The 22,360-nt window shown below is 31.8% G+C and overlaps 2 protein-coding genes across 7 annotated transcripts in view; one reads left to right on the forward strand and one right to left on the reverse strand.

Moving 5' to 3' along the window:
• The window catches only part of Cip4 (formin-binding protein 1-like Cip4), a 125,006-nt gene that overhangs the window by 35,020 nt on the left and 67,626 nt on the right, over positions 1-22,360 (reverse strand). For all 6 annotated transcript variants that reach the window (XM_076401983.1, XM_076401985.1, XM_076401984.1 and 3 more), the window contains exon 3: positions 477-527. In XM_076401983.1, coding sequence (XP_076258098.1) covers positions 477-527 — 51 coding nt within the window. The remainder of the gene's footprint in view (positions 1-476; positions 528-22,360) is intronic.
• LOC143195252 (uncharacterized) lies at positions 12,839-14,778 on the forward strand. The gene is made up of 4 exons (XM_076402244.1): positions 12,839-13,279; positions 13,340-13,458; positions 13,743-14,238; positions 14,341-14,778. Exons 1-4 carry the CDS (start codon positions 12,958-12,960, stop codon positions 14,676-14,678), a joined length of 1,275 nt encoding a protein of 424 aa, XP_076258359.1. The 5' UTR covers positions 12,839-12,957; the 3' UTR covers positions 14,679-14,778.

Consider the following 22,360-nt stretch of genomic DNA (forward strand, 5'->3'; position numbering starts at 1 on the left):
ACAAAATAAACGTGTTTTTCAGAATAGACTTCAGAATCTACCAAAGTACTTTCAGATTAACCGAATGCTCACAAAATAAAACTAGACCTTTATAAGTCCACAATGTCATCTCTGTATAATTCAAGAATAAAAATACATTTTCTAAATAAGCACGGGGATTTTTTAACCGATGTGTTATAATATGGTAAAAGTGTACAAACAAATGATAACTCATGTGGTGCGGTATCGAAATGCAAATGAGAGAAAGACAGTCTGATGGAAATTTGAAATTCTAATTGCATAAACCAGAATAACTCATGTTAAAAAATAATACGGGGATATTAATATTAATGAAATATTCCATGTAATCGAGCCTAGATCGACAATCTCTTCATTGTGAAAACTCTAATCCTACTGATGACAGTCGAGGAAGAAATAATAAACATATCAACAGTAAAATAATACAGTCATCAAACCATAAATAAAGAGAAACTTACTGATAGTCTTCTTCATCTTTCTTCTTGGGTTGGTAACTTTTTACTAGTCGTCTGAAACATAAAAAAAGAAATATTAATTATCGGGAAAGTATTACATTTCAATTGTATGAATACATTACAGGCATCATATCCATGTTATTTCTGAATAGATCCTATCTTCAAACAATAGGCGTCAATATTTCGTATTATCTGTACGAGTTATGTGCTTGCAACTCTGATCATTTATTCATTAAAAAAAGCATTTATTGAGAAAAATTGGTACAATATATATTAATCAAAATAGTTTCCATCTCTACCTAGAACTTTTTCACATCTTTATGTCAATATTACCATACTATGTCTAACGCTGATGATATTTAGTAACGATTCACCCATCGATCCATTTTCACAAATGTGGAAGTATTTCGAAACCATGTGCCAACCAAGCCTACAGAATATGACATAGAATATGGCAGCACCTCCAATTCAGGCTGTCAAAGTCATTTTTACAACAATACATCCTTCAATTTACTCAATTGACGTCGCTGGACATCTGCAGCAACAGTTTCATTCGCTTTTAGCAGCTCGTAATATACTACACCTCGCTAATCGCACTATATGCACAACAAGACTTTATGACCATGACTACTCCTGAACTAATACTTGATTTAGTAGATCCACCTTTCATCGTCGGTCACAATGCTTAGAAGAAAACTTTGCTTAGTTAACTACCAATGAAACCGGGATGTTGAAATTTTTCAAAATTTATCATTTTCATTTTCGTGCGATAGCCATTTGCTCTCCTTTGAATCATTCACATTACTTGTAAACCTATAGAAACAGTAGATTCTTCCACTGCTAAGCTGTCTGAAAATTATTTGAGAGTTTGGCCGAACAATAAACCTTGCAATTTTTTATAATTTTTCGAAATCGCCACTTTAAATTGTTGAAATTAAAACCGACCATCGTGATATGATGGAGCAGCATCACCATAAGTTTCTAAAAGCGTTAGATTGTCTTCGGCAGTAGATTTCTACAAATCAAATAACAAGACCAATAGTACTAAATGGAAAATTGTTAATTTATATAAGTGAAATTCCAAAAATATCGAATTTAAAAGTTAGGTTATGTTGTTGCATTTATACTGCGCAATTTCACCAATAGATATCCGTGATACAAATATGCAAGCACAATCTGTCAATTCTATTTACAGTGAATGAGTAAAAATAAATATTATTGAATGATTTTGTTTAATTTCAAGTAATATTGTTTAAGTTTCTATGTTACTTATTTTCCTTTGATTATTCCAATATTGTTGGAAATAATAAAGGTAAAATAAAGGTTATTCCTCTTGCAAAAAAAAGGCCAATTGATTGTTTCTTACTGTGTATTTTAGATGGAAAATATAATGTTCTAAAGAATAAAAATATAAGATATAAGAAGATATCCTAGTTATATGGATGAAATAATGGAGAAAAATTAAAGCAACTAATTACACATTTTTAATTGATAAATATATGACGAATATAATAAATACCGTGGATCTCCAAACAAAAGACTAACAGTTAATTAAGTTTTGTGATTTTGTTTTTGGGTGTGTTGAATCCGAAAATGACTTCTTTTTATCATAGGACAAGTTTTTTAACAACTATGTTAAACGAGTTGCTATATTAAAACCTTTTCTTTTTTTCCAGTGAGGTTTCTTTCTTGTTCTACATAGTCACTTATGGGAAGATTCTGGAAGGTTTCTTTAAAGCGTCCAACAGTAGTCTTATATCATTGTGACGGTCCATTTCTCTTCACATCCACTTCACTTCACATTTTTCTCCAACTCTTCAATGACCTGGTAAAATCGTTCGCATTGCTTTTCGCTCACATTTCCTAAATTTTCTGGAAAATAGTCAAGGTGGGAATTAAGAAAATGTACTTTTAGGCTCATTAGAAAACCTAAAGTTTGAAATGCTTTTAGCATTCTTTCGAATTCAGCAATCTGACAATTTTTTTTATAGTTAGGGTCCTTATCATTACCTAAAAATATATTTCATCATAAAACATAAGCTGTTTGGTCCGCGAGAATTATTTTCTTTCCTATTGCTCCTGCGAGGTGTGACAAACCTAAAACTATGTATTTGAAGCAACCTCCATCCTTGGAAAGTGATTTTACAAATTCCTTCATCAATAATCGATATCAATCAAATCAAATCATGATCTAAGATTTCGCCTTGAAACACGAAAGAAGATTACTAAATCATACTAACGTGGAAGCAATATAACTGCTGGACAGCGCCGCGCAGGATGTCAGGAGATTGAAGCGAACCAAACCATACGAACTTATATAAAGTGTATACCTTTAGTGTAAACTATAGCTATAAGTTATATTAAGTTATTATTATTGAGAAATACATATTGATGTATTTTCTTGCACTCGCCTTGCCTGTGAATTAATCCAAGTACAAATGAAAAGTATTAATAAATTAATGTATAATTAAGATTGTACAAAGGGTATCTAATGAAGATATTATAAAAAAATATATTTATCAAAATATCTGACATAAATGATGTAGTGTAGTAGTGTAAAATAATTTTATGTGGAGGTACAAATGTTTCTTGAAGGGCGTTCTTTTAACCAATTTTAAGCTTCCTCGGTAGTCTACTCTTTTTGGTCAAGCGATTTTCGACTATCATATAGACACAAAAAGGAAGGAAATTTGGTAAATCCAGTTCGTTGTCTGAGCAACATGTACAAAATTTAAAAATCGCCGCACACTTGCCAATCATGTTCTTTCTATTTTAATTTGCGAAGAAGTCTCAAGTTCTTGTAGTTTTCTTTGAGGTGTCCGGAATGAACTGCAGAAACGGTATCATAAACAACGTTTTTTTGTGAAGCAGAACTGCCTTAAGGCTTTTTTTTGATGAATCTATGAAAAGACGCAATTGTGCTTTATCGTATTAGATCTTAAATGCATCTATCAAACCTTCACTATTACTGTAAGTATGGAGCGAATTCTTTCTCACGATATCTAAGAAGTGGAAGATACTCATGGCAAATCAGGTCCAACTTTTTAGCCTTGTGCCAAGAAACTCAAAAAAATCATTCAGAAGATGAAGAAAACACTTTGACGCTCTGGAATAATAAAATAATAAAACAAATAAATACATTCATAAGATTCAAATACATTAATTGTATCGATATTAATAAATGTTTCGTCAATATAGACTTATTAACTGATTGATGTTCGTTCATTAGAATAGGTCCGAATATATCATTTATATCAATAGATTAGAAAGCTTAAGAAACAGTAATATTAGCGGGTGAAAGTTCCAATACTAATGTGCATGTATATTAAAACGAAATTAGAAAGGGTTCCATTTATGCAAACAATGACTTTGTTATCAAACGTAGACGATTCAATGTCAACTAAAACTTTTTAATATTATTAGGAACTAATGTAAAACTAAATATAGTAAAACAAAGATAACGGAGTAACTAACGATAAATATATCTAAAAAAGATAACGGTAATTACGAGAAAATATTAATAACTAAATTAGAAATCATTTTCTAAATCAAAACTAAATCATAAGTTAACACCGAAATAGTTTTTGAGTTGTCCCGAGAAAATAAAATAGAATAAAATGGCAGTAAAAACACGATTCTGTCTTCCGAAATAGTGTTTGAAATAACACTTTAATTTTCCCCAATTTTAATATATGTATTTCAACGATCTTTTAATATGAAGATATTACCTCCTTGTTAAATGGAAATCGCCGGAAGCCAGAGAAAACTAAATCTGGCGAATAAGTTGAATGTTGAAACAATTTGAACTATATTTTGTCCTATTTTTTGAGCGAAAAATACTGAAACGTATGACCTTTAAAGGAACTAGTCTTTTACACGCCATTATATTAGGAACCTGACAAACCTGCAGAACAAGTCGAATCTTACAGGCCTATTTCGCTACTACCTGCAATATCAAAGCTATTTGAGAAACTGATATTTAAACGTGTTAAAGATTTGGTAACAATACCAGATTTCCAGTTTGGTTTTCAAAATCACCATTCAACAATCGATCAAGTGCACAGAGTAACTGCGGCTATTGAAAGAGCGTTTGAAGAAAAGAAATACTGCCCTGCAATATGCCTGGATGTCTCACAAGCTTTTGATCGGGTTTGGCATTTGGGATTAATCTGTAAGATGAGCAAATTGTTACCGCTTAACTATTGTCAATTGCTGGAGTCATATTTATTTGGAAGAAAATTTAGAGTATCGCACGAAATGGCGTTCTCGACATTTAAAAATATCTCGGCTGGAGTTCCACAAGGTAGCGTCTCTCTTATATCTGCTCTACACTGCTGACGTTCCAACAACAAATGAAACACTTCTTGGAACCTTTGCTGACGACACAGTTATTATGGCAAAAGATATATCTCTGCGTAGGGCAATAGAAAAAGTGCAAGTGGCAGTCAACAAAATCTACAAATGGACGAAAGATTGGAAAATTCAACTTAATAGCTCCAAATCTGTCCACGTTAATTTTGCATTAAGGCGAAATAATAAAAACTTAATTATATCACTCAATAGATGCCCGATTCCTCAAGCAGAATCAGCAAAATACCTTGGAATCCATCTTGACGGTAGATTAAATTGGAAGCATCACATTAGACAAAAAGCAAAACACATTAGAACCAAAATAAAACAACTATACTGGTTAGTCGGAAGATACTCTCAACTTGATCTAAAATCAAAGAGGTTGATCTATAATACAATTATAAAGCCAATTTGGACCTATGGGGTTGCACTAAAAATTCAAATCAGTTAGTCATACAGCGCTGTCAAAACAAAGTTCTTCGATTGATTACCAATGCCTATCGCTATGTTACCAATGAAGAACTGCACGATGGCCTGGAAATCAAATGGATTTGCGAAGTTGTGCAGGATTTCGCCTTAAAACACGAAAGAAGATTACTAAATCATACTAATGTGAAAGCAATACAACTGCTGGACGGCGCGCAGAATGTCAGAAGATTGAAACGAACAAAACCATACGAACTTGTGTGAACATCTAGTGTGTAATATTAGTGTAAACTATAGCTATAAGTTAATAATTAATAAATAATTATAATTTTATAATTGAGGAATACATACTGATGTATTTTCTCGCAGTCGTCTTGCTTGTTAATTAATCCAAGTACATAGGAAAAGTAGTAATAAATTAATTGTAAATTAAGATTGTACTAAGCGTATCTAATAAAGATGTTATAAAAAAAAATATATTAGGAAGCAGATTTATATTTCGTTGTGAATTTTCAGTTTTATAACTACTTTTACAAAGATATTGATGTTTATATTTTTATTTTTATTTTTTTTACATGTTTTACATGTTGGCAAACAGTCGCATAAAGTAACTGTATAATAACATCAATAAAAGTAATTTAAAATATAATTTTAAATTATAATACTTAGAATTTAAATTAATTTTATTCTTTATAATTTTAAAAATTCACTAACAAGTTAAATTTAAATATTTTGTAAATAAGGAATATATTGACACAGAAATTAAAATCATTATAGTGTATTTGGGAAATATATACTGATATATTTATCCCCTACTCGCTTTGCTTGTGTATAAATACAACTACAAAAGTACAGTAGTAATAGATTAATTTGTAAATTAAGATTGTTTTGAGGCTTTTAATCCGCTATTTCGGTTTACCAAATATTTTACTATACAGAAATTAACACGCCCGTCAAGCTCGAATGACCAATTTACTTTTAACGTGCTATTTAGCTTTACCAAATAATAAACAATGTTCTTAGCTGTTTATGGACTTTATTCATTCACTTTAATTATACATATTATGCTAGATGACTTATTTTTTATTTTGTACACACTAATTGTTTCTATTAACATATTTCTTAATACTCTAATACTTTAATCTAACTTTTCTTTAAATATGTCAAACAAAAACTTTACCTCTAATTATATCGAGGGCATCTGAACTACTATGAAAACAAAGAAGAAATAAATATTGCCCTTCGACATATAAGCCACAAATAATAAGAGCCTTTAAATATAAAAACGCAACAGATTGTACTAAGCATATCTAATATAAGATGTAATTAATAATATTTTTTTAAAAAATGTGTAATGTAAGATGAAATATTGAAATATACATAAGATTTTTAGTTTTCATTTTTTAGTTGAAAAATGTGTGAAATCGACTAAAACATGATAGATTCCGAAAAGGGTAAAATACAAATATCTATTGGTGCCGCTTTATTTATTTGGCTTAAAAAGAAATACTGCAAATTAAATTAAACAATTACATAAATAACTATCTGAGAAATCTAACAGATCACAAGGAAACAAATTATTCGCTCTAGAAAGCCATGGAAAAATCCTAAAATATCATGTATACACACTCATATAAAAGACCTACGGGGAAATTAGGCATGCAGCAACCAAGAAAAAGCTGAGGTATATGTTGATCATCTAGAAAAAAAATTCAAACCAAATGAAAACTGGACCCAAACTTGGAAAAGTTAAAAATACATTTTTAACGAAAGTAAACCTGCGTATGTGCAATTCACGTATAATCTGACCGCACAAGCACCAGTAATAATAAATAATACTTCCATCATTCCATATAGCAACAACGATAAGTACTCGGAATTAATCTTCATGCAAAACTTAGCTGGAAGGAATATATAAAAAAGAAAAGGAAAAATTTTTTTGCAAAACAAAAATTGAACCGGCTTTAAAAACGAAATAAGGAACTCAGCAAAATGTAAATAAAAAATAATCAAATGAAGACTTTTAACACAAAAAAACGTTTTAAAATAAATTCTGTACGTCATAATTCTTGTAATAACTAAATAAAAATCAGTTTGAAGTCGGTACCGTGCCCAAACAGTTATATTAAATTAGATCTGTTTTGTTCCTTTTTAATTTTGTGTCTATGATATAAAATTATATTATTATTTTTGTATTGTTTGAGGACTTTGTGCCTTTGAAATTTGAGGTTTTCCCTCGACTTTCCCCCCTACCCCCCATCTGATCCTAACTTGGTTTCAATAAGACCACTTCGGCACTCTTTCGAATAAAAAATAATTTTGAAAATCGGTCCATAAGTGACGAAGAAATCGGCGAACATACATTAAAAAAATTTAAAAAATATACACCCAAACATAGAACCTCCCCCTTTTTTGAAGTCAGTTAAAAAATACATTAATTTATGAATCAAAATGATGTTGTTGTTTTCGCCTTTACTTGCGCTTGAACCAATCTTCGTAATATTTGTTCTACTCTGATTGAGGAACGCCAAAAAAATGGTTTCTGACTGTATCAACGATTTCTTCAGGCGTCTTCAGGAAGACTCATTCAGTGGATTGTTGTTTTGCTTGGGGCTTAGTTATATGCATAAATCCAAGATTCGTTACCTGTGTAGAAGTTATACATAACTTTTGATGCACCGCGATTGTATTTCTGGACCATTTTTTGCACCAATTACTACTTTGTCCTGTGCGACTTACAGAGTGGACAAGGATCATCAAAATTCGACGTAAGTTGATCACTCCTATCTTGAATAATCCACACCGATTGTAAAAAATCATCGCACGAAAATGTTCACGAGTTAGCTCCATTTTTCCACAGAGACAAAGCTGTCAAGTCACTGTAAACAATACAAGCCGTGGTCAAATGATATATAACTTAAAGTTATAAAACTAACTAAACATTAGATGGTTAACTACAGCCAAGGCTCAAGACACAAACTATAAAACAACAATAATGACAATAGTGAAGGAATGTATCTCAAAAAATGAAACAAAAAATAGCTAGGGAGAGATCCGTAAAGTTTCTTTAGAAGCTGCGATACCACTTCATGGTGTATTTAAGTCCACCATACAATCATTCAAAAATAATATACCCACATTGCTTACCACAGTAACTTCCTACGCAGATTATTAATACTTACTATAACCTCCAAATTGACAAATGTAGCGTCACTAACATGATCGCTGAACTTTGTCATAGTTCGAGCGCTTCTATTGTAAAATAAAACGCGTAGAAAAAAAGAACAGTGATGATTAATATGGTTAAGTACAATACAAAATCGAGGATATTTTAAAACGATGATTATACGACGTGGTCAGAATCGTGCGCCGATATTCGTCAAAAAATAAACGTACAAGAACAAGTGACATCATCTACCCATTCTTCTTGTTCTCGAACGCCTATTCTTCTATACATTTGCTGGTAGATAACATCCTTATGAAAGTAAACAACATAAAAACCTACCACAATACTCCATTAAGTAGTCAATATCATCAAGACAAATCGACTATGTATGAGTGGTTTTGCTCCTTGTTTCCATTAACCCATTCAGCACGTTTACATGAGGCTGACGCAGCAGAGAAAGTGGAATTTCTCTTTAAATTCTCGACGGTTACGTAAAATTGGACGTTTTTCGAATGTAGATTAACTTGTTATTGACGCCCGTGGTGAAAATGAATGCTTGATTACCTAACACGTGGGTATCTGAACGAGCTGTATTGCTCATTTGAATATAGGAAATTTTTCAAATAATTCAAATGGAAATTGGCTTCGACGGCATGCAGGTAATATACAGTATTACGTCAATAAAGTTAACTAATAATATAATATAAGGAATTTATTTCAAATTATTAATGAAATATAATTGAAATAATTAATCTGTTGTTTCGTTATTATCCCTTATTATCTTTAAATTTATTTTTATTTTTTATAACATCTTTATTAGATACGCTTAGTACAATCTTAATTATAAATGAATTTATGACTACTTTTTCGTTTGTAATTGGATTAATTATTATATTATAATTATTATAAAATTATAATAACTTATAGCTATAGTTTACACTAAAGACATACACATTATATAAGTTCGTATGGTTTGGTTCGCTTCAATCTCCTGACTTCCTGGACGCTGTCCTTTCACGTTAGTATGATTTAGTAATATTTTTTCGTGTTTCAAGGCTAAATATGGATAACATCGCAAATCCATTTGATTTCCAGGTCATCGTGCAATTCTTCGTTCGTAACGTAGCGATAGGCATTGGTAATCAATCGAAGAACCTTGTTTTGACAGCGTTGGATGACTAGTTGATTTGAATTTTTTGTGCAACCCCATATTTTATAATTGTCTTATAAATCAACCTCTTTGATTTTAGATCAAGTTGACAGTATCTTCCCACTAACCAGTATAGTTGTTTTATTTTGGTTTTAATGTGTTTTGCTTTTTGTCTAACATGATGTTATTATCTTTAAATGAATTAATTATTTCGTGGTTTTCTATAAATTTAAAATTGTAAATGGGAAGACTGAAAACTATTGCACATAAACTTTTGCTTGTATCTTACAAACAAAATTAAAATGCAAGCTAAACTAAAGTAACATGTAGGATAAAAAGTCCCGGGCGTAACAAAGAAAACGCGTTTTTTATTCAAAATTGGCTTTATTCGTCAATGTAATCAACTCCATCAAGAGCCACACAATCATTTTAGCGCCGCTCTAACATTTCAATGCCACTTTTGTAGAACGATTTATCTTTTGTCTCAAAATAGGTCTGTCACCAGTTGCTGTCTACTTATATGACGATCGTTTTGATTACGGAGTAAAGTGATGAATTCATGTTTCATCCGTTGTCACATGCACCGATGCAAAAATTACACAAACACTGCTCAGAATCTTTAACACGTTCTTGTTTTTGGTCAACAGTGACAAACGCGGCACTCACTTTGAATAGAGCTTTCTCATAATCAAATGCTCATGCAATATAAAGCCAATACGTTCAATTGATATCTTTACGATGTTAGTTAACTCACGCCACTTCACTCATTCAAAACGATTTTGTGGATTTTTTTGATGTTTTCTGGTGCTCCCATCTCATTTGGACGTCCATTGAGTTCTGCATCATCGGTATCTCTACGACCACGTCTGAAGTCAGCAAGCCAACGTTTTATTATTGTTTCCGATGGAACGGAGTCGGTATAACACTTTCAAGCCATTGCTCGCTTGAACGGTGTTTTTTCCCATCAATAAGCAGCGTAAAATTAAAAAACGAAATTGTTTTTGATCCGTTGCTTTGAAAATAACAAAGGTAGTGTCACTCTTAGCACAATAACTTACAAATTTATGAGTAGAATATCATGAAATAAAATTTTGAATAAAATAAGATTTCTTTTGATGGTCAGTACTAACTGAAAACGCGTTGAATCCAATAAAACTTACGCCATCTGTGTGTTAGACCCGGGACTTTTCCGCTCATGTGTTAAGTACTAATAAAAATATTATGTTAAACAATTATTAAACTTTTAACTAAATCTATTCTTACTAATTACCAAAGGTCTTCATATATTTTCAGCAGTTCTCTTATTTATACAAAAATGCTCATACTTTGGGCCTACTCTCTAAGCCCCACTGATAAAACTGAATAGAGCTCATAAAAACAGTTTGACTGAATGTAGTGTCGTTTTGGTTAAGCGGTTAAGAATCTAGTAAATTCTATGTTCGAGTAAGTTTTGTTGGATTTTATAACAAAATACCATGTTGTTATGCTGTAAAATCATTTTGTCGTGAATCTATCTGTACATCAGCCTTTACTTTCAATACCCCACATAAAAGCATCAAATGTTATCAATACAGTTTCCCGTGATAATTTAGTATAATCTTGCCGTTCCTCACTTTCGAACTACTTTCAATAATTACGACGTTCTTTGATAAAAGAAGTAAAATGATCCCTTCTAAAACGTCAAAATCATTATATGTTATCAAACGCCGTGATACATCAATGTACTATAATAAGCGCTAGTAAGTCCGTGAAAATTAATTCACATTACTATAATGAAATTAATTTGTTATATGAATAGCGCTAATAAAAATAGTTTGACTGAATGTAATGTCGTTTCGGTTAAGCGGTTAAGAATCTAGTAAGTTCTATGTTCGAGTAAGTTTTGTTGGATTTTATAAAAAAAATGCCATGTTGTTATGCTGTGAAATCATTTTGTCGTGAATCTATCTATACATCAGCCTTTACTTTCAATACCCCACATAAAAGCATCAAATGTTATCAATACAGTTTCCCGTGATGATTTAGTATAATCGTTCCATTCCTCACTTTCCAACTACATTCAGTAATTACGACGTTCTTTGATAAAAGAAGTAAAATGATCCCTTCTGAAACGTCAAAATCATTATATGTTATCAACCGCCGTGATACATCAATGCGCTAGTAAATCCGTGAAAATCAATTCATATTATTATAATAAAATTAATTTGTTATATGCTGATAGAAATCATGCTTAGTTATGTAAGAAAATATAAGAAATTATACAGGCCATTTTAATTGCTAATAAGACTAGTTGAAAAAAAAAACATAAAACATACACTTTAAGAATTTACATTGAATTATTAGCTTTCGTAATATCAAATATGGAACGTTGACAAGATTGTTGGGATAATTCGATAATTTAATCGAAAATCTATCGGCACTTCGCATACACTCACGTCTTTTACAGAGACAAACAAATAATAGATTTAAAATTTAAATGTCGAGCCGTGTTCTGTTTTTGATTCTTCTCGTGGTGGGGAGAGTTTTAGTTTATAAAATCATCGAGTCATTTCGTTGCGATTGGAGTATTAATTTCTTGATGATAAGTCTTGATAGCCTTCACAATAATATAAGAATCAAGGGTCAAGGCAGAGGTAAAATTCTGCAGTGTTTTCGTGATTTATTGGCTAAAATTATATATTTCCTTCGCGAATAAGATGGAAACTGTAAAAATTCAAATTATAAAACGTGGGTTAGTGAGTTAGTTAGTTATAAAACGTGGGTTAGTTAGTTCCAACAAAATCATATCCAATCAATTATTTCATACGGATCAAAAGGCATTAGAAAATCTTATATATAAAAATGAATCGCAAAATATGTTCCTAAGCGCATAACTCAACAACGCCTGGACCAATTTGGCCAAATCTTTTTTTAAAATGTTCGTTGAAGTTCAGGGATGGTTTTTACGGCGAGAAAAATTAGAATTATTGCTGGAAAAACCCTAAAAATAGCCCTTTTTGTTTGAATTTGTTTCGTGTATCAGTTGACAATTCATCTGTCATCTGTCAAAAGTCATCTGTAACAGACAACTTTTTTTTTAAATTTGATATGACTTGAACTCAAATCCTTTTAAGCCGTACGAATTGTTTTATTTATTTAAAATTTTTTATTTATTTAAAATTTAATTCAAATTTTAAATAAATAAAACAATTCGTACGGCTTAAAAGGATTTGAGTTCAAGTCATATCAAATTTAAAAAAAAAAGTTGTCTGTTACAGATGACTTTTGACACATGACAGATGAATTGTCAACTGATACACGAAACAAATTCGTATATCGTGTTTTGTGCAGAGTGTTTAGTTAGTTAGTGTTTGTTTAGTTCGTGATTAGTGAAAAAATAATTTATATTTGATATGCCTCCTATAAGACGAAGCAATTTAGGTAGAAGAACCAGAAATGCTATAAACCAAGCTAATTACCGATATAATCGTATTGCAAAAGAACGTGACGACGGAAATGAACGTGAAAGAATTCGGATATCACAAACGCGTGAACCGCGAGCGCGACGTTCAACTAATAATCGCGCAAGTTTGAATCGAGCTGCTTTCAGTTACGATGTGTCAATTGACTACAGTAACTACCAATGTGTTGTTATTGGTTCTATGAACTTGGTTTGCTCACACTGTAAGGCATTAAAATACAAAAACGAAGCCAATGGATTGTGTTGCGCAAATGGTAAAGTGAAATTGATACAATTGGATCCACCACCAGAACCATTGTACTCATTGGTTTCAGGAATAGGAACAGATTCTATACACTTTTTGACACATATTCAACAATATAACAATTGCTTTCAAATGACTTCATTTGGGGCAACAAATGCAGTTCGGGAAAATTTTATGCCAACTTTCAAGGTATGTATTATAGCAGTTACTCATAATTATTTTAGCGAACAAAATTTTCTGTCACCAAAGTTAAGATGTGTTACTAATCTTCAATTTCTTAATCATTACGAAATATATCACTTAGTCATCATATTATATGGTGATTCAGTTTCAGTGACACTTTTATTATATTTTATATTTGATAGATATTAGTTAAAACTAAATATATACTTTTTAAGATCAAATATTATTTAAGTTTGATCATTGACAATCCATTAATTTATACCACACCATAATATTTTTTTTATTTACAGATACAAGGGCAAATATATCACAGAGCAGGTTCACTGTTACCAGTGTCAGATAGCGACAACAAATTCCTGCAAATTTATTTTATGGGCAATTCACCACAAGAAATTGATCTGCGTTGTGCACATAACAATTTAGTAAAAAGGTCTATTGTAGAACAATTACAAACTTTATTTCATCAACACAATCAATTGATTATATTGTTTAAAACTGCCCTGGATCTGATGCCATCCGATAATCACAAAATTGTAATCAGAGCTGATAAAACACCTGCAGGTCAACATACAAGACGTTTTAATGCACCAACTATTGATGAAGTTGCTATCGTTGTAGTTGGAGAAAACTTGGAATCCCGTGATATTGTTTTACATCGTCGGAATTTTCAATTACAACCTATAAAGGAAACACACCGCTCATATGATGCACTGCAATATCCCATTATATTTTGGCAAGGTGAAGATGGCTACGATTTATCAATAAAAATGATAAATCCCATTACAGGTAACTAAAATATTAGTTTAGCTATGGCGATAATATCTCAGTCACTATATTATGTATTTTAATTTTATATTTGAATGTTATTAAAACAAAATCTGTTTACAGGTTCTGAAACCAACAAAAAAGTCAGTTCAATGAACTATTATTCATACCGCCTAATGATTCGGGAAAATGCAGATAATCGCATATTGAAATGTCGGCGATTATATCACAAATATGTTGATGACATGTATGTTAAAATTGAAACGGAGAGATTAACATTCATCAGGTTGAATCAAACCAAACTCCGATCTGAAGAGTATATTCACCTTCGAGATGCGATTAATACTGATGGAAATGCACAGAATGTCGGTCGGATGACTATTCTTCCAGCAACATACATCGGAAGCCCTCGGCATATGCACGAATATGCTCAAGATGCCATGTCGTATGTTCGTCATTAGGGTACAGCAGATTTGTTCATCACATTTACATGCAATCCGCAATGGATAGAAATTAAGCAGGAGTTATTACCTGGGAAATCATCCATTGATCGTCATGATATTACAGCCAGAGTCTTTAGACAAAAGTTGAAATCTTTAATGAATTTCATCGTAAAACATAATGTGTTTGGTGAGACACGCTGCTGGATGTATTCTGTGGAGTGGCAGAAACGAGGATTGCCACATGCACACATTTTGATTTGGTTGGTTGAAAAGATAAGGCCAAATGAAGTTGATGCAGTGATATCAGCTGAAATCCCTAATGTACAAGTAGATCCTGGATTGCATGAGGTAGTTATCAAAAACATGATACATGGTCCCTGTGGAACTCTTAATCAAAATTCACCGTGTATGATGGATGGTAAATGTTCAAAACGATATCCACGGACATTAATATCGGAAACAATTACTGGTAATGACGGTTATCCATTGTATCGTCGCAGATCGACAGCAGACAATGGAAAATCAACAATTGTCAAATTAAATCAACAAGATATTGAAATAGATAATCGTTGGATTGTTCCATATTCACCCATTTTATCAAAGACATTCAAAGCACACATCAACGTTGAATCTTGCCATTCAGTGAAATCGATTAAATACATTTGCAAATATGTAAGCAAAGGGAGTGATATGGCTGTGATTGAAATTGGTGCAGAGAATTATAATGATGAAGTTACCCAATACCAAATGGGCCGCTATGTCAGTAGTAATGAAGCAGTTTGGCGAATATTTTCTTTTCCTATTCATGAGAGACACCCTTCTGTTGTTCACTTAGCTGTGCATTTAGAAAATGGACAAAGAGTGTATTTTACAGCACAGAACGCAGTACAAAGAGCTGCTCAGCCACCATCTACTACATTAACCAGTTTTTTTGAGACATGCCAAAACGATGATTTCGCACAAACATTGCTATATTCTGAAATGCCAAAATATTATACCTGGAATCAATCCTCAAGGAGATTTATACGACGGAAACAAGGAAAACCAGTTCCAGGATATACAGATGTATATTCCACCGATGCGATTGGCCGGATTTATTCAGTACATCCAAGCAATGATGAATGTTTTTATTTACGACTGCTATTAGTCAATGTACGTGGCCCAACATCATTCCAACAGTTACGAACTGTTGATGGTGAATTGTGTGGATCCTACAGAGAAGCCTGTCAACGTTTGCAATTGCTTGAAAATGACGCTCATTGGGATCAAACTCTCAATGATGCTGTAATATCATCACACACTCATCAAATACGAACATTGTTTTCTATAATCATATCTACATGCTTCCCATCAAACCCAATTGATTTGTGGATGAAGTACAAAGATTATATGTGTGATGATATTTTGTATCAAATACGGAATAGAATGGGAAATCCAAATATACAAATCAGTGAAGAAATTTACAATGAAGCATTGATTTCAATTGAGGACATGTGCTTGATAATGTCAAACAAACTATTAATTCAATTAGGCCTGGCCGCGCCCAATCGTCCAATGCATGACGCTTTTAACCAAGAGTTGCATCGAGAAAGACTGTATGATCTCAACGCTTTGAAAGAATAAATTCAAACAAATCTTCCACTGTTAAATGAACAACAGAAGTATGTATTTGAAACTCTTATGAAAGTAACAAATGATGAAACTGGAGGGATTTATTTCTTAGATGCACCTGGTGGTACAGGAAAAACTTTTTTTATTTCATTAATATTAGCAACAATTCGCTCACAAAATAAAATTGCACTTGCACTCGCTTCGTCGGGAATCGCAGCAACTTTGCTTGAAGGTGGTCGAACAGCCCATTCAGCACTAAAATTGCCATTAAATATGCAATGCAATGAAACTCCAACCTGCAACGTTTCGAAGAACTCTGCAATGGCAAAGGTTTTGCAGCAATGTAAATTGATTGTTTGGGATGAATGCACGATGGCACATAAAAAATCTTTGGAGGCTTTAGACATAACCTTAAAAGATCTACGTAGCAATAATAACCGATTTGGTGGTGCAATGATTTTATTAGCAGGAGATTTTCGTCAAACATTGCCAGTGATTCCACGATCAACACCAGCTGATGAACTCAATGCATGTCTAAAGCCCTCCAATTTGTGGAAACATGTTAAAGTACTTCATTTAAGCAAGAATATGCGTGTCGAGTTGCAAAATGACCAATCTGGAAACATATTCTCTAAACAACTCATTGACATTGGTAATGGCAAATTTCCTATAGACATGTTGACGGCTTGCTTTTGCTATGACTATAAACAAGTCCCAGGGGCAATCATTAAGTGTTTGTGGTATTAATCTAGAAAACCCATGTTTCTCACATGGTCAATTGTATGTTGCCTGTTCCCGTGTTGGAAAACCATCAGATTTGTTTATCTATGCGCCAGGTAATCAAACAAAAAATATCGTATACCACAAAGCAATATAATGATAATAATAATAATAATTATGATTCACATGATTAACAATAAAGCGATTACTTACTTTTCAATCCTTATATATGTTTTATTTAATTATTTTTTATTCACAACGCCCTATCACCAGGGTGATGGTTCTGTTCAGGAGAATTTTTTAAAATACGTAGGCACAAAAACTGCCACATTACAAATCTTTTTGACAGGACGAAGTCTGTCGGGTCAGCTAGTTACATTATATTTTTACAAACTGACTTAACCTTGGAAGACTTTTGGAAATATCTTGAAGTTTTGTTTCGGATCTACACCTATGCGAATGGGCATTTTCATACGTTTTGCCCTGGTTGATTCCCATACTGAAGACTCATTATTATTATTTTTGTCAGTATATATAGATAAAGAATAATCAGTAATACTAAGGTAACAAAGTAAATAAACAGCCTTTATCACATGTATGTACCTTTAATTAATAAATATTGTTAATAATTAACTACGTTCTATTAATTCCTCTAGACGTGAGTTTTTGGCCCTTTAAATAATTATTGTTGTAATTTTTACAAGATGTACTCAACGAGCTATTATAGATTAGCAAGAGGAGAGTCATATTATTATTTAATGATAAATTTTCCTGGTGCAAAAGAAAACAGCGAAAGTGAAATACTGAAGTCAAATACATTGCATAAAAACAAACATTGCTGTTGTTAAAATAATTAAATTGCATTTTATGTTAGTGAAAATCTATGTTGAAAAAATGTCGGAAATTATAATTTTTAGGTACCGCGTATACGGAATATGGCTATGGAAAATTGGGTTTGGAAATTTATTTTCTTGAGCTTATACCTCGAAAATTAAAAAAGTAAACAATATTTTTGAAAATATATTTTACTTATCTACCCATACCTCGTTGGAATTCATCTAATACTAAAATATAGTGTATAAATATAGTATGAATTTCACACCCCTTCTTCACTTGTAGATTACGCCTATTACAACAAGTCGATAGCGACACACTTTCAAGATAAAAAGTAGAATAATCCTACATATACACAAAAGTTGGTCACCTCTGCTTTATACAATTAATTTCCTTGCGTATATGATATGGTATGACCCATCACCGCAGATCTTCTGATATGTTTCCTGAATTTCAACACATATTCAAAAGTAATCACAAATATATCTTTAACAAAAACTATAGATGTCAACAACTGAATGACATATCGCGTTCAATGTTAGTAGAGTAACTCATTTTTCGCGCAAAATGCAATTTTAGGACCAGAAACTGATACGGTTAGTGGCATTTATTGACTGCCATTTTAATATTAAGAGAATTATGATGTGCTAGTGATGGACAATCAATAGCACACGACAAAATAATTTGGTCACGACCCTAGTAAAATAATCATGGCCATGGTATATTTTGATCAGTTTTGCAACATGTGGTCGAGCGTTGTCTGAAGAATAACATCGTTGTGTCTTTGCTCGTATTCTGGCCGTTTTTCGCATAGTGGTTGGCTCAAACGTGCCAATTATTGTAAGCGATGGCGATTTCCATTGATGGTTTCATTATATTTTAGCAGCATATAGTATACCATACCAAGCTGATTGAGACCAAATACAGAGCATTGGCTTGAAGCCATGCATATGGGGCTTTGCCGTTGATGTTGATGCATGACCAGTAGATCCACATATCTTTTTTCGTTTTAGATTATCATAACCACTTATCATCACCAGTACAATATGATGCAAAAAAACCGTTCCTAATATGCCATTGAAGCAGCATTTCACACATGATCAAATTTCTTTTAATGTTTTTGTTTGCCTTCAATATACACGGTACAAAATATCCAAGATTTTGGATCATTTCTATGTTCTTCAAGTGTTTGGAAATGGTTTCTTGTGTTACTACCAGCATATTCACGTTTTATACGGATATCATCATCGAGTATGCCTTCAAATCCTCGTCTTCAATTTTTTTTTTTTGGATTTCCAGAACACTCTCTGTCCTCGAAGTTATCGCCATTTTTATAACGTAATCATATATTGAAATCGATGGAGCATGGTAGCTATAAGCTTCACATATTTGAGCACCTTTAGCCGCCTTTCTCTTCAAATTGAAGTAAAAAATTAAAACTTCCTGCGAATGCGATGTACTCAGTACAAATTCAGACATTTTCAACGCACGAAAAACATTTTTGTTCACACTTTTACGACATTACACATAGCGAAAAGCAATGCCAATCGTGAGGCTTCAACAGCTGGTTACCCGATGCGATTTAATACACAACAACACTATATCTGATAGACAGATATATAAGGACATTCCATCCAGGTGATACGCACTCATTTTTATTTCAATTTTGCAAAACGGATTCAATTCTACAACGAATTCTTTATATTTTAGGCATAGTTGACCCCTTCGAAAGTAAAAGTACAGATAAATATGACTCGATGTCCTTTACGTGAGTATAACTCATCAGAATCAGAATTAGTTAATCATATAGTCAATCCACAGCATTAATATTGAAGTTGAAACAAGTTTGGTTTGCTTGAAGATTTTTAAGGTGTGGGCTTCCTATTTTGATAAAAATATTACTACTTCTAAATTTGAGCGTAATCGATTAGGAATTCGTAAGAGTGTATCAAAGAGTGAGAGGTGAATGTTATTAAATTCAGATAAAAATATGATTGTAGCTTAACTAGCTGATAAAATTCCAATGGGTGCTAAATTCCAAACACGAGGAGCTAGGAAGTAGAGGAAATTTGAACTTGACTAGATTTATTCACAAAGATTGAATTCCACACAAAATATAAAAGTGTCCCTACCCTATGTAAGTGAGTACCTACCATACTTTAAATAAACAATAATAAATAATGAATAATAAATAATAATAAATGAAGGACAATATGAAATGTTAAAAAAATATAGCAATGAATGTATACGTGTACGTACTACACACAGGCTTAATGCAGATTGATTTGAATTACATTCCTTGCTTGTATTGAATGAATTGAGATAGAGGTTTCCATGCTGTTTACCGAAGAGATTCGATCATTAAGGTATTTTCTTAGTGCTGTGCAAGATAAATTATTCAGTAATTTTAAAGATACATAGATGCTTGTGCATGATGGATGCTTATGTACTCATAAATAATTTATATTTGTTATTTTACATGTTGTTTTACTCTTTTAGACATAATAGACAAGATAGAGAGAGAATATAGAGATAACAGACATAATAGAAATAATAGACAGTAAACTCAGTTAAATTTGAACTTGAGTGGGACTTTAGGTTAATTTGTGAACTCCAGAATATATATTATACTCTTCAAATATACGAATAATTTAACTATAACTTTGGCTTGCTATTATAGTATTTATATATTATTAAATAATTACATATTGTTTTATTTGCTCTTTTTTGTTTTCAAAATTCTTTAAAAATGAAAGATATTTATAAGAGGTTCTTCATTTTTTATCTTTTATTATAAAATCTTTATTAGATACGCTTAGTACAATCTTAATTTACAATTAATTTATTACTACTTTCCCTATGTACATGGATTAATTCACAAGCAAGACGAGAAAATGCATCAATATGTATTCCTCAATTATTAAATTATAATAACTTTAGTTTACACTAAAGGTATACACTTTATATAAGTTCGTATGGTTTTGTTCGCTTCAATCTCTTGACATCCTGCGCGTTGTCCAGCAGTTGTATTGCTTCCACGTTAGTATGATTTAGTAATCTTCTTTGGTGTTTCAAGGCGAAATCAAGGCAAATCCATTTGATTTCCAGGTCATCGTACAGTTCTTCGTTGGTTACATAGTGATAGACATTGGTAATCAATCGAAGGACCTTGTTTTGACAGCGTTGTATGGCTAGTTGATTTGAATTTTTAGTGCAACCCCATAGGTCCAAATTGGCTTTATAATTGTATTGATCAACTTCTTTGATTTTAGATCAAGTTGAATCTTCCGACTAACCAGTATAGTTGTTTTATTTTGGTTCTAATGTGTTTTGCTTTTTGTCTAACGTGATGTTTCCAATTTAATTTACCATCAAGATCGATTCCCAGGTATTTAGCTGATTCTGCTTGAGGAATCGAGCATCCATTGAGTAATATAATTAAGTTTTTATTATTTCGCTGCAACGCAAAATTAACGTGGACAGGTTTGGAGCTATTATGTTGAATTTTCCAATCTTTCGTCTATTTGTAGATTTTGTTGACTGCCACTTGCATTTTTTCTATTGCCCTAGGCAGAGATATATCTTATGCCATAATAATTGTGTCGTCAGCAAAGATTCCAAGTAGTTTTTCTTTTGTTGTTGGAATGCCAACTGTGTAGTGCAGAAGTATATATATGATTTAAAAAATGAAAGGAAAATTATTTTTTAATTACTGATTTAATGCCATTGTAAATTTATTCACCATCACTCTCTTTGATCGATAGTTTTGGGTTGCAGAGCATTATAACTAACAACGAACATCATTAAGACAGACATCACCAAATAATATTTATAATTATTAGAAGTTCAAATTATTAGAAAAATAAAACCGTCATATCTAAGACCTAGCCATTGTCGATTGAATCATTTAAAATTAAAAACTTGCACAGAAAATGCCAGCAATACTTAACCTGCTCGATGGGAATGGGAAGTTTACTAAATACAGAAAATCCGGTAAAAATACAGTAAAACAGCTGTATAGACATGGTATCGCTTTGCTGAAGGAAATAATGAAATATAATACCTAACTTATACACACAATTAGTAACATAGCTTGGCAAAGTAGTGTCAAATTTGGCGAATGAAATAATGTTGTAAACTGATATATAACATTAATTAAAATAATAAATGTTTGTACAATAAAACATATTAAAATATATGTAAACTATTTCAAGAACTAACACTCACTAACATTTTTTAAAACGCATTTAATTAAATCTAATTTCAATTAACTTTCAATAATCAACAAAGTATTGATAAGTGTATTACGCCACTGAACATTATAACAAAGTATGTCTTTACAATCATTAAATTAACTGTTAAATAATAAAAATAATAAATCATTGAAATCATTTTGTTAATCAATATAATTTATACAGAGTTCAAAGAATAAAATGATATATGTCACATATTTTATTGCATTAATCATTAAACACCTTAAGATTTAACTACTTAACAATTCATAATTTGTCATATGTGTTCCATCTATGCAAATT

This window comes from Rhynchophorus ferrugineus, unplaced genomic scaffold, assembly GCF_030347505.1.
Source record: "Rhynchophorus ferrugineus isolate W39M unplaced genomic scaffold, kcgeb_rfMv2 rfM4, whole genome shotgun sequence".
Classification (NCBI taxonomy): domain Eukaryota; kingdom Metazoa; phylum Arthropoda; class Insecta; order Coleoptera; family Curculionidae; genus Rhynchophorus; species Rhynchophorus ferrugineus.

Bases quoted from the DNA above. Each gene is read 5' to 3' on its own strand.
- LOC143195252 (XM_076402244.1), top strand. From the start codon at position 12,958: ATGCCTCCTATAAGACGAAGCAATTTAGGTAGAAGAACCAGAAATGCT. The intron at 13,280-13,339 runs GTAAAGTGAAAT...CATTGGTTTCAG, and splicing joins TGGATTGTGTTGCGCAAATG to GAATAGGAACAGATTCTATA. The intron at 14,239-14,340 runs GTAACTAAAATA...ATCTGTTTACAG, and splicing joins AATGATAAATCCCATTACAG to GTTCTGAAACCAACAAAAAA.